The sequence below is a fragment of the Petaurus breviceps genome, unplaced genomic scaffold, assembly GCF_028583685.1.
Source record: "Petaurus breviceps papuanus isolate PSGF00001 unplaced genomic scaffold, PetGlider_PUasm1.0 523, whole genome shotgun sequence".
In the NCBI taxonomy this organism is placed as follows: Eukaryota; Metazoa; Chordata; class Mammalia; order Diprotodontia; family Petauridae; genus Petaurus; species Petaurus breviceps.
In genome coordinates, this window is record NW_027186356.1 from 1,181,135 (window position 1) to 1,194,582 (window position 13,448).

The window sequence follows — 13,448 nt, forward strand, 5'->3', positions numbered from 1 at the left end:
ATGACTAGATATGGCTAATGACAGTTTGAGGCCTTCAAAAAGACAATTTAGAAGGTAATACACTAGTGTGGTTAATCCCCTTGGGTACAGTGGAAAGAGAACAAGATTTAGAGGAAAAGGACAGAGATATGACCTTAAGGAAGCTTTTCCCCTCTGTGTAGAATGAGGGATGATTTCCTAAGGTTTCTTCTGGTTCCAAAGATCCCTCATTTCAAACCTTATGACTTTATTTGATTCCTTAATTCAGCCCTTCTATGAATGAACCTAAAGTTCCCAATGATTACAGTTTAACTTAGTTGGTTATCCAACTGTCAGCATCTGAGTTAGCAAAAAAAGCAGCCAGGGGTTTTGGGCTACAGACATATTAAATAACGAGAGATGTGTGGTGTGTGCTGTCTTGATAAGCCACTTAGGAGCTGGTTTATTTCTCAGCTGGGTGTGAAACATATTGATAAGGCTGCTTTAATCATTTTACTTGTACTGGCTAGGGATGAGGATGGCAAACTAGGGCAAGCTCAATAGACTGTCTCAGGCTTCAAGGCCCAATTGCATAGCCAGCATTCTATAAACAAGTCAGTAAGATATATAGGCCTGATACAATATAGCTGCCCTTTCAAAAGAACACCTCACAAAGAGGACCCTGTCCCTTTATAGGCTTTATCCCACCTTTTCCCACAAGTTTGCTGGGTTACCTTGGGCAAGTATGTTTCTTCACCTCTTCTGGGCCTCAATCTGGCTTTCTGTTAAATAAGACAGTTGAACTTGTTTTCTAAGGCCCTTTTTCTCTATATTTGAAAGGTACTTTTAACTTAACATCCTAATCTCTAACTCCTCACAGTCCAGGAGGTCTCTCAGGATGAACTCTGAAAAGTATTCATTCCATCCAGCCCTACATCCTCTGAGGCCCAAAGCTGAGAGCTCCTTGTTTGTCAGGTGTTCTCCCAGCTTTTCCTCAATTTTCCTATCAGAAATAGCATGAGAGGTTCACGGATTCAACTTCTGAGCTGAAAGGACCCTCCAAGGGGCATCTTACTCAGTGCAGAGAGCCCCACTACAGTATTCCTGATGGGCTATCATCCTGTCCTATTTAAACACTTCTGCTGTCTGGGTGATGAGAACTTAATCACTTACAGCGTGACCCCAGCTGACCAAATGTCCACTTTAAAGCCTGAAAAGGTGTCTAAGCCATTGGCTATTTCTGGTGGCTGGAATGCTGGTGACCCTTGGCTCGTTCTGCAGGTGTCATCTTCTGCAAAAGGATGCAATGCCTACAACAGAAAATAGAAAAAAAAGAAATCAGCTCCTTACTTTTAAATTAATGTGGCTCTGCCATACCACCTTTACAGCTGTGATGGGAAAGGTGTCACTTTCTATAAGGATAGGTCTGGAGGCAGCCTGCCAAAAAGAAACACACACACACAGACAGACAGACAGACAGACACACACACACACACACACACTCATTCTCTCTCTCTCTCTCTCTCTCTCTCTTACCTCTGCTACTCCTAAGTCAGATATTTTTAGAGTCCCATTGGTTGTAAGCAGCAGGTTCCCTGGTTTTATATCTTTGTGGACAATTCCTTGGCTATGCAAGTATTCTAACCCATCTATAAGCTGGCAGAAATACCTATAGAGAATACAAAACACAGAAAGAATACAAGGGCATTAGGGAAATGAAGTACATTCAGATCAAGGTTAAACAGACCCATCTGGTCCCCAAGGGTACACACTTGCATTATGGAGCACTGAACAAAAGTTTAATGAAAACTGGGGCTCCAACCCTGCTTTTGATGCTAATTGGCTGGGCTGCCTTCAGAGAGCAATTGCTCATGTCTCAGATTTTGGACTGGGAGTTAAGAGACTTGGGTTTTAGTCCTACTTCTGCAACTAATTCTCTGTGTGAACTTAGGTAAATCCCTCAGTTTATTCATGTGTAAAATGAAGGGCTTAGGCTGAAGGAACTTTAAGGTTTCTTCCAGTTTCAAATTCTAAAAATCTATGAGCTCCCTCTGAACAAGGGGGTTGACACTGATGATCTGGAAAATCCTTCCCAGCTCTGATGTTCTATGTCCTATAATCCTTTCTAGTGTCCATGGTCTATTTTTGAAAGTCCTTTTCACCTGATGACTATAAAATGAGTGGTAGTAGGGGAGCTAAGGGAACACTTCTTTGTTTGTTAAAAAAAAAAATTTTTAATGGTACATACTCATTTTGCCACTTTCCACTTTGGCCCTGATAACTACAAAGGAAAATAAGATCTTCTCAATATCTAAGCACCTCCATTCCGCCCCTCCTATGCCAAATATGCTTAAAGGATTCTGTTTAACCTTAAGCCCCATAGTGTATGTGTGTGCTGTATTGAACAAAACTGGCCTAGGTTCTATGGCTGAGAATTTGTTGGGAATACAAATTCCATCGTTGGCCATTTTCTCCTTGGGCACTCTAACTTTCTAGAGGTCAAAGTTTTCTCCACAGCTCAGAGAGTCCCTAAGTTCAAGGACTTCACTGGCAAAGTTAAGGTCACAATTCCCTTGCCAAGGGGCTTTGAAGAAGCTAAGGTGGCTCTATTCCAGCTTCCCACAGTGAGTCATACCAAGTTCCCTAGAAAGTTCCTTGTTAGAGGAAGAGGAAGGGGCCGGTCTTCAGGATGCTGCTATAAACTAGAGAATAGGAGGTATTCCTGGAGAGCAGGTTGGTGCTAATGCTGTATCAACCATCAACTTCCTGAACAAAGATGAAAATGGGTAGGAATGGTCACGTTAAAGGCTGTATTTGCTTCAACTCTTTTAGGACTTCATGTACTAGAGGCAGAATACTGGAAGAAAGCTTTGTTGATAGCCCCAGGAAATACAAAAGTAGGATTAAAAGTCAACAGGCTTCTGTTTCCCAGAAGGAGAAAAGGGAATAAATATCTTTTTTTTTTAATATATTTCCCCCATAACAACTGTCCTTTCTCTCCAGGCATGTGCCTATCTATGATGACTTTCCTTTGCTTTTACACAAAATTAAAGGAAACTGTCGCTTTTCCCCTTGGAACTGCTCTGCCAAAGGCTAAGGATACCAAGGATCATGGTTGCAGAAGGCTGTTAGGAAGAAAAGGGCACACACGTGGACAGTGTGATCCATCAGGCTCTAGAGCAAAGTTGGGGGGAGCAAGGGAACTGTATGTGCTATAATCTTTCGTCCAAGTTTAATTCTTCTGGTGCCTCCCCTCCAGTCAAAAGGTCAGCATTTCATCAGCAAGACTCTTAAATCCCTAAGAGTCTTAAATCCCTGAACTGAAGGTCGTGGTGGGAATAGTTTCCTTTTCTTCTGGATTACTGTAGCTACATGAAGAAACATCAGAGAAGGAAAGTCCCATTCAGTGTCAGGATGAAGTCTTTCTTTGCTCTACTAGGAAAGGCTAGTACATGGGGTGAATGTGGCAGGGAAGGTGCCTTCACAATAAGCCAACAATTTCTATCCTTTTTTCCTGACAGGGATAGAACACATATGTAGTGAGGAGAAGAACACTTCTCCTCATATGAAATCATATAATATTAGCTACTTAATTTTACAAATGTGGAAACTGAGATGTAGTTGACTTGCCTGCCTAAGCCACAGCTCTTTGGTGGCTAGGACTCAAACTTGGGCCCTACAACTCTTAAGTCGTCTAGAATCCCAGCTCTCTTCCCACCACATCACATAAAGAGCAGCACAGCCAGGATTCCAGGATAAATCGGTACAAGTAGAGGCCTGAGGAGAATCTACAGGCATGGATTAAAGCCTAGGATCCTAAAGACTTCACTAATTAAAAAACCATGGAAAATGTACTCAAAGTCCTTGCCAAGATATATACAGGGCTAAATGATACTGACAAGGAATATTTATTTTATATATATGGAGCCCTGGTCCCAGGACAGTAATGGAGAGATGATCTTGCTTGAAGAAACACCCTGTCTCTACTAAGTATACCCAGATCAGGATGTGCTTCTTGGAAATTTGGTCTTCAAGAAGTCTTGCTGACATATGCCAAAGTCAAGTTAATTCAGGAAAACAGTATCAACTCAAGGTATGGAGGTGGAAGGGATAGAGGGACTGAAATTAGACTTACCCGTGAGCCTGAAAGACTGGAAATCTTTTCTCTGGAACGCTGTCCAGCATCTCCTGCATCCCACACACACAGTACTCCATCACCATATACGTGGGGACATAGTTAAAGAAAACAAAGGGGCAAAGATCAAACCAACCCCAGGCAGCTCGTGACTGGTACAAATGCTAGGCTGTAAACACCTGGAGAGGATGATGGTATATTTCAACTCCAAGGACTTCTCAGGGGCCCTGAATTTTTGTTCTTTCACTAATCTCTTAGAAATCCTTATTCAAATTTCTTTAATCCGATTAAAGAAAAGTTAAGTGTTCCCATCCTCCACAGCTTCCTTCAAGGATCCCTCCTTCCCAAGTAAAGCCCTCTTCTCTCATGTATCTTCTACTGAATCAAGTCTCTCCAACACTGAAAAATCTTCCCTTAATCTCTCCAACTCATCCAGCTACTGTACCAGTAGCTGTCCTTCACTGCTAAGCTTCAGAAAGCTGCTCAGTATCCAATATCTCCATGTCCTCTCAACCACATGCAGTTATCTACACATAACTCTAATGAATATGCCCCAAGGTCACCTGTGACCTCTTAAGTACCAAATCCAATCAACCAGCATTTACTAAGTAAATTATTATTTACTAATATGTGAACCCTGTTAAGTGCTGGGAACATAAAAACCAAAACCTGGCATCTCTGGCATTATTATCTCTGCAACTTCTGATTACTCCCTCCTACTAGATACTTTCTTCCTTCTTCAACTTAAGAGCCATCTATGGCCCTTTCATTGGTTCCTCATCTTCTCAACCCCTTAATATTGGTATTCTCTAAAGAACCCACCCTCGGGGCCTTTGACTCTATACACTGTCCCCCCGACCAAGTTAGATGCCGATGCCAATGCCTCATTGCAGTGGCGTGGTACCAGGATTTCTCTATCATGCTAGAAACTCTTCCATAGACTGTCTGTTTTGCAAGAAGCCTAGTGAAGTCCAGGGAGGCTCATCACCAATAAGCTGGCCACTTGGGGATGAATTCTTTGGATACTGCAACCTATGAAGAAAGAAAAATTCGAAGTCCTATGCAAGTCACTTCTGTTTCTGCAGTGACAGTAGCAGAAAGGAGAACTGGGGGGGGGGGGCCTAGGTGGCACAGTGCGTAAATCGCCAGCCCCAGAGTCAGGAGGACCTGAGTTCAGTTCCAGCCTCAGACACTTAACACCCACAAAAAAAAAACTAGCCGTGTAACCTTGGGCAAGTTACTTAACCCCAACTGCCCTCCAAAAGGCAAAAAAAAAAGAACTAGGATTTTTAGAAATAATAATAGTACATGAAGAATTGAACTATGTCAATCTTTCTGTTCTCTCTAAAAGGAATAAGACAAAAGGAAGTTCATACAACTAAATGGAAACATGATTCCCAATACTCCTTGAAAAAGTCAGTTTCATAGTACATACGAAGGTAATAGAAATGTCACTTTACCAGACATCTGGCCATCTTGTTTTGCCATACTGAGAAGCATTTGCAGAAAGTTCAACATCTGCTGCAGAGGATGAAGAAATAAATTCTACGAAGAACTTGGTAAGTCCCCCTAAGTTAAATTAACATCTAATTTTACATGTGACTTCAATGTAAAGCTTTGAAAAAGGAGGAAAACAAAATCAAGTTGGCAACTATGGATCAGGAATAAGAAACTGATTTTGAAAGCTTGCTGATCACACATGTCACGAATACTCCCTTCAGAAAAGTATTTAGGGTCACTGCACATGATAAATAGCAAATAACTTTTGGAATCAATGAATTTAAATTTTAAGATAAAAAACAATTCCTTTAATCATCTGGAAGTCATTGCTGAATCATCTATGTACAATCAGACCACTGACTAAACTTGCAAGAGAAAATGTCAAAATGAAAAAACAGAGCTAAAATTTTTTTTAAATGGGAGGGGTGAGAGTGGGGGTGGGGAGGATGAAGGAGAAAGGTAGTCATTTTAATGGACTTGTGATCTCACCAATGTCTGCCACAATGATACAGATGATAACACATCCAAATCTACCCATCCTATGTGACTCTTATCTCCCTCCTCCCATAAATTCAGCATACCAAATCCATCTAGCCTGCTGGGAAATCCCTCATTTTCTACTAACACTGTGAAGGCACCCATCATATCTGCTGGACACATAGCTTACTCACATCCATCTTACACATCTCCATTTCCCTCCAAATGAAAAAGAAAATTAGTATTACTCAAAGGAAAATGTAAAGACACATAATAGATTTAAACAGGCTTAACACATAACAAATAAGGAGCTATTAAAGAGATCTGATGGAAAGGGTGTCAGAGAAGAATATGATCGACAAAGATGATAAATGGATCACATGACAAGAGTATGAGATAGACAGTGTGCTCTCTGGAGTTATTAAAGGAGAACTGTGAATGCCAAAGACAATTCATTCAGCCCACTATCCTCCATCAGTTTAATTGTAGGCTTGACTTTTGGTGATTTACACTATTTCAGGCACATACACTGATGAACAAGGCTTACAGATTTTCAAACTATTTGGTTTTTCCTGTGTAGATGGTTAAACCAAACTCTTGAGTTATTATTAAGTCTCCTCAAGGGCTTAATTCAATCAACAAGGTGTCATCTGCAAAGAGAAGTTCTGTAAGACCTCACTATCCACAGAGAATCCCTTCCTTAACTTGGACCCCATGCTGGATCTCCTCTATGATAGTGGAGAAAAACCTTTTGATTGTTCACATATTATCTCCCTACCTTAATCCTCCCTTGATATTAATGTTTAGAGAGTTGTCTAATAACATTATCTGTAATATCTATACCCTGTTAGGAAGGAATCTTAAAATGGCATTTTACTCTACTCAATCAAATGCTTATTTACAATCAATAAACAAAAAAAGCACAATGAAATCTTACATTTCCTATATCTTTCAGTTCACAATTTAATGATAAATATGTGGTCCAATGGGGAATACTGCTTCTGAAAGCCTGTTTCCTACCAATATCCTCTCTGGGAATGTCCTTGATATGTTTATAGACTGTCCTCACAGAAATTTTACAAAGGTAGCCATACGGGTAAGTGGTAAGTGATGTTCTTCAGGCTGCCATTCTTTAGGCACCAGATTTTTTCCATGCCTTTCTTATCTTCTTGAGAATCTATCCCTTCTTGTCCTTACAACTGTGTCACCTAAAGCATGTATCTCCTCTAGAAACAAATCTAGGACTGTGATGTTAGACTTTATTAAACTTAAAGGTGAAAACAGTTGTTTATAACAATCTTTGCAGAACTTTTCCAACTGCTTTTTCTTGTTATTTTCATCCTTAAATTCCATTATAATAACTATGCTTAATCAGATCTTTCACCAAACTTGCTTTAAAATGCTTTTACCCTGCACTGCTTTCATGAGGAGATTCTGCTCATCATCTTACATCAACTTTTCCCACAGGAGTAAAAGAGTTTACAAACATGTTTATAAACCAATCAAAAGATTGCTTAGAAAATTTTAGGCTTTTTTAGCCTCCTCATTATGGCAACTAATTTACTTCAGTTAAAATTCTACATGAAATAATTGTAATCTGTCCATACCCTTTCTTTTCTCCTATATCTGATCGATAGTAAAAACAGTAACATAGGTCAGCCCAGATGAACAAGGGCATCCAATAATTTTTTTTTATTTTTATCTCCTAGTTCTGTAATAATTTTGATCTTTGTTTTAAGAAGTCAGTAGTCTGACTATAGACAGCTGATTCAAGAATGAATATCAAGTGAGTAACAAGTAGTTTCCTATCTATTAAAAAAGAGTTAATTTCACTTTTTGTGATACTGACTGATGGCTCACTATGTTCAGCACCTTCTGAATCTTTTTTTTTTTTTAAGAAAGCTATCGGGGTTAAGTAACTTGCTCAAGGTTACAAGGCCAATTATTTCTGGGTGTGGTGCTGAGTGTTGGAGCCCGGATTTGATCCAGGTCATCCTGACACTGAAGCCGGTGCTCTTACTCGCTGTGCTACCTGGCCACCCCAACACCTTCTGAATCTTGAAAATACAAATCATAGGGGCGGCCAGGTGGCTCAGCGAGTAAGAGCACCAGCTCCAGTGTCGGGATGACCTGGAGATAGAATCCCGGGCTCAGAGCAAGCTTGAGCAAGTTACTTAACCCCAATTGCTTAATATATATATATATATATATATATATATATATATATAAATCATGAAAGTATTCATGACTTGGAAGAACGAAACTTTTACAGGTCTTTGGCCTTACTCAATCCTCCTTACTCCTGGATCTATGTTTTCTAATATATTTCTCACCATCCTTATCTATTCCCACATTCATACTCAAGTCACATAGCATCAAAGTATATCTTTATTTTTATCTGGAAGGTCTAATCACATTCTCACTAATGCTTCTTTATTCTACAAAAAATGTTGGTACACAAGTTCAAATATTTTACAGTGGTCTTTTTGCAAATACTTATCACAGGCACAAGACAAGATGATAAAATGTCTGATGAAAGAATGCTTCTTATTGTCTTTAAATACATTATATGGAGGCAGCTAGTGGTGCAGTGGATAGAGCACTGGGCCTGGAGTCAGGAAGACCTGAGTTCAAATCTAACCTCACATACTTACTAGCTGTGCAACACTGGGCAAATTACTTTACCCATTTGCTTCATTTCCTCTGCTGTAAAATGGGAATAATAACAGCACCTACCTTGAAGGGTTGTTGCAAGGATCAAATGAGATAATATTTGTAAAGTGCTTAGAATAACACCTAGCACATAGGAGGTGCTATAGAAATGCCTTTTCTGTCCCCACTAAGAAACCAACTCAGCCAATTTCTTTACCTTTCCAAAGAAAATCTGTGAACTAGCCTTTAATTTAAATAACATTTCCTTCTTTCTTCTGTCTTTGTTTATAGTGAGAATGCCAAGATTGAGATGAATCAGTTCCTCTAGTAGTATGTCTACTCACTTGTCACTAGACATGAATCTCATAATTAGAGTGAGTTGAAAGCTCAGTTTAAGATAACAGTATTAACTCAATTATTAGCTCTAAGAGCTATGGTTATTGTCTTTAGAAATGTAGTGATTCTAGGAGCAGCTAGGTGGCACAGTGAATAAGAGCACTGGTCCTTGAATCAGGAGGACCTGAGTTCAAATACCAACCTCAGACACTTGACACTTACTAGCTGTGTGACCTTGGGCAAGTAACTTAACCCCAATTGCCTTGCCTGACCCCTCCAAAATAAATTTAGTGATTCTAGCACTTTTTACTACCTTTCTCACCACTCTGCCACTGTCATTGCAGAAAAAGAGATAGGCATCATAAGACTGACAGCCACTTTGTGGCTGTTTCATGTGTCTTTGTTTCATAAGTTGCCATGGCCAATGAATTCATCACCAAGTAGCAAGTCTACCAGTGAAAAAGGCAGGAAATGCAATTATAACAATTTCAACTTGACCTATTTAAAAATATCACTGATGCTAAAAAATGGGAAAAGGATAGAGGAAAGTATCAACTAAAATAATTTCTTATGGGAGTTTTACTGATCAAAATCAGCTGCCATAATGAGAAGACCCAAAGAGGTAAGAAACTACCTTAGCCAGAAATAACCTTATTTCTTTATCAAGTGAGAGATATGGCAATAAAGAGCAATACCAGTTTGGAATATAGTCACCTACAAAATTTCACTGGAGAAGTGTGGAAAATTATAAACTGTAATGCCTTATAAAACACTGAAAAGATGCTGAAGGAAAAACAAGTTTAAAGAAAGTATGGCAAGAGACCCAAATAAGCAGTCATCCTTAGGGCATTTAAGGAGGAAATTAGGAGGATGGAAAATTTAAAAGTTCTGCAAGACTTTTGTAACAAAATCTTTTTACCATGAAGGACAGAAGAACCACCACATTCGGACTCTAATGTTACAGTACTGTGTCAATAATGGAAATAATAATGAATAAGTGGGTGGCTAGGTGGCGCAGTGAATAGAGGACCAGCACTAGAGTCAGGAGGACCTGAGTTCAAATGTGACCAGACACATAACACAAAAACTAGCCTTGTGACCTTGGGCAAGTCACTTATCCCCAATTGTCTCCCCCCCCAAAAAAATGCCAATAAATTTACAACATTAAAAAAAATAATAATGAATATGCAAACATGGAGAAAACAGCTAAATTAGATCACAGAAAAACAGAGAAAGTTCATTCTAGGCATCACATAACTTTTAATGAACCAAGGAATCAATTCCACAAGGTACATTAAAATTAAAGGGGAAAAAGTATCAAAAAACCAACTAACCAAAAAACTGACTTAAACATTACTTTAAAAAAAGGGGGGGGGGAGTGTGGGTGGGAGGAGGGGCAACAGAAAAGAGCAATGGCTCTGGACCCTTTGCCTACTTTCCTGGCTACACAAAATTTTCATGGGACTAATCTACCAATGCAGGGAAATCCTCCAGAGAGGAAGAGATAGCCCTTTACAAGTAATATTCTTTAGCAGACAATAATACCTTTACAATGATATAACTGACTGATGGGTATGGAAAATACAAGATCCCTTTCATGCTTATTGTTTAGTGGTTTGGTTGGGGTTTTTTTTTTTTTAAAGCATCTTAACTAGGAGAGAAAACGCTCTTTTCCAACAAGGTTTCTCTCATGAACATAAAAAGTAGGCTAAAATATGTTGATGGATGTCATAGAAAGAAGCTTGTTAGCTAACACTCTAGTAGGATCAAATATGGCATAAAAGTGGAATATATGCTCACCAGAGCTGTGTGACTCCCTCATGGGGCTGATCCAGTACAGAGGATCCAAGTTGAAAAGGATTCCCTACATGTGGGAAGTTCCTCCACATGCATCTTTTTGCAGATGGCATTTTGCTTATTGCATCAAGCCCAAAACACTACAAAGATTCCTAAATAAGATTCATAGTCATTGAGGAGAGTTTGCTCCTTATACGCCAGAAAAAAATAGCTGACTGAAGGATGCCTATTTTTCAGATGTAAGAAATGCCAGTGGATGAACAAATCAATAGATCCCTGGGACAGACACTACAAACAGATAAGGACCTGAGCCCAGAAATGCACAGGAAAAGAAAAGTATGTTGAATTGCCTTTGGTTAAGTGTAGTTCTTTCAATGAGCATAAACTTCAACTTGAAACAAAGGTTCATATTTTTAATACTAATATTTTTCTGCTGATGGCAGCTGTAAATCATAGAACACTATAGTCTAGTAGTTCTCAAAGTCTGGCTCAGCGAACCCTGGGCACTCTCAAAAGCATTTCTAGGGAGCCCACAAGGTTAAAGACATTTCTATAACAATACTAAGATGTTTTAATTTTTGATCTAGAAAATATCAGTAGATAGGAGCCATATTAACAAAAAGCTTTTTGGAGGGTCCTCAATACATTTTAAGAGTATAAAGGAAGGAAAAAAACAAGCATTTATTAAACACCTACTATCTGCCAAGCACTATGCTAAGTATTGTGCAAATATTATCTCACCTGAACTTCACAATAACCATGGGAGATGGGTGCTATTATCATCCACATTTTTCAATGAAGAGGTTGTGACAGACAAAGGATAAGCAATTTGCCCAGCTGTGCTCAGACACAGCTATTAAGTGTCTGAGGCCACATTTGAACTCTGATCTTCCTGGCTCCTGACCCATACTGCATCACCTACAACCTTGAAGCCCAAACGTTTGAGAATCACTGCAATAGATTCCAAAGAACTGAGAGTGAGGATCAACAACAGAACAATGGAAAAGCCTATGGTGTGTGTAAGCAGGTTGCAACACTTCACAAACAAGTTATTTTGCAGAAGCGGCATAATGTATGCAAACCAAAAAAAAGGAAGATGGAAAAAAAACCAAGGGCTAATTACAGATGACAGCAAGAGATTTCTGATACGCAGTTCACATGCTCCATTAGCATCCATGTGATGACAGAAAATGAAGAGTGTCTCCAGCACACTGAGTGGTGAAGAGCACAGATGAAAACTATCCAGGATGGGAAGGTCTGGATGGTTTGTGCTGTTCATTATTGGAGAAAATATCACTTTTGTAAGATCCTCGATCTATTAAAATACCACCTCCTTTGGCAATCTTATTCATTCCCTCTCCTTCAACTACCACCTCTCTATAGACACTCATACAATATATTTCTCCAGTCCTGATCTTTTCTTTTGAATTCCAGACTTTCATTTCCAAATGACTACAGGGCATTTCCACCTACATGTCCCATTAGTACCTCAAGTTCTTTATGTCTGAAATCAAGCTTATCTTCCATACACCTGCTTCTGATCCAATCATTTGAACAGTAAAATATTTCCATCCTGGAACCATCTCTATGGCATTCCTGTAGGAGGGGTATCCAATCCCTCCTCGAGATATGTCTAATGACAAAGACACACTTCCTTTCTCCACAAAGCAGACCATTCTATTCTTGAGCAGCTTGGTTAGAAAATTCTTGCTGTGCTGAGCTACAATCTGCCTCCCTGCAATTTCCATCTACCCATGCTAGTTCTGTGCAAAGGTATGGAAATTAGAGATGAAATATCTTCTTTGAGAAACAGAAAGAAGGCCAAACCTGCCCATCACTGGGAAATATCTACTGACAAAATGGCCCAAGCACTATAGTTTCCCTTTCATTTTTTTTTAATGAGAATTACCAATGTGAAGGCTATATGCCAGATATTATTTTCCTCTAAACTCAGAACTTCAGTATTCTTTTTGCTCTTAGGATGAAGATAAATGGTATTCAAACATCAAATTCACAGGTTGTTACATTTCAGAGATATGAAAGTAGAAGGAACCTCAGACCATCTAATTCAACTCACTCATTTTAAAGATAAAGAAACTCTGAGGGGCAGCTAGCTAGGTGGTACAGTAAATAGAGTGCTGGGCCTGAAGTCAGAAAGATTCATCTTCCTGAGTTCAAATCTGGCCTCGGACACTTACTAGCTGTGTGACCCTGGGCAAGTTATTTAACCCTGTTTGCCTCAGTTTCCTCATCTGTAAAATGAGCTAGAGAAGGAAATAGCAAACCACTCCAGTATCTTTGTCAAGAAAACCTCAAATGGGGTCACAAAAAGCCAGACATGACTGAAAAATGACTGAACAACAGTCTGATCATAATTGATTTCAAGCAATTTAAAGTTTGAAAATTTAAAAAAAAATTCTTAAAAAAAAAAAAGTAAATAGAGCACTGGCCCTGGAGTCAGAAGGACCTGAGTTCAAAGCCAGCCTCAGAGACTTGACACTTACTAGCTGTGTAACCTTGGGTAAGTCACTTAACCCTGATTGCCTTATCTCCCCCCTCAAAAAAAAAAAAAGAATTCTAAGAAACTCTGGTG

General features: G+C 39.3%; 1 protein-coding gene across 3 annotated transcripts in view; it reads right to left on the reverse strand.

Moving 5' to 3' along the window:
- Window positions 1-13,448, reverse strand: part of STK11 (serine/threonine kinase 11) — a 179,057-nt gene that overhangs the window by 80,027 nt on the left and 85,582 nt on the right. For all 3 annotated transcript variants that reach the window (XM_069102023.1, XM_069102024.1, XM_069102025.1), the window contains exons 3-5: window positions 4,094-4,183; window positions 1,495-1,627; window positions 1,132-1,268 (exon numbers count right to left, since the gene is read on the reverse strand). In XM_069102023.1, coding sequence (XP_068958124.1) covers window positions 1,132-1,268; window positions 1,495-1,627; window positions 4,094-4,183 — 360 coding nt within the window. The remainder of the gene's footprint in view (window positions 1-1,131; window positions 1,269-1,494; window positions 1,628-4,093; window positions 4,184-13,448) is intronic.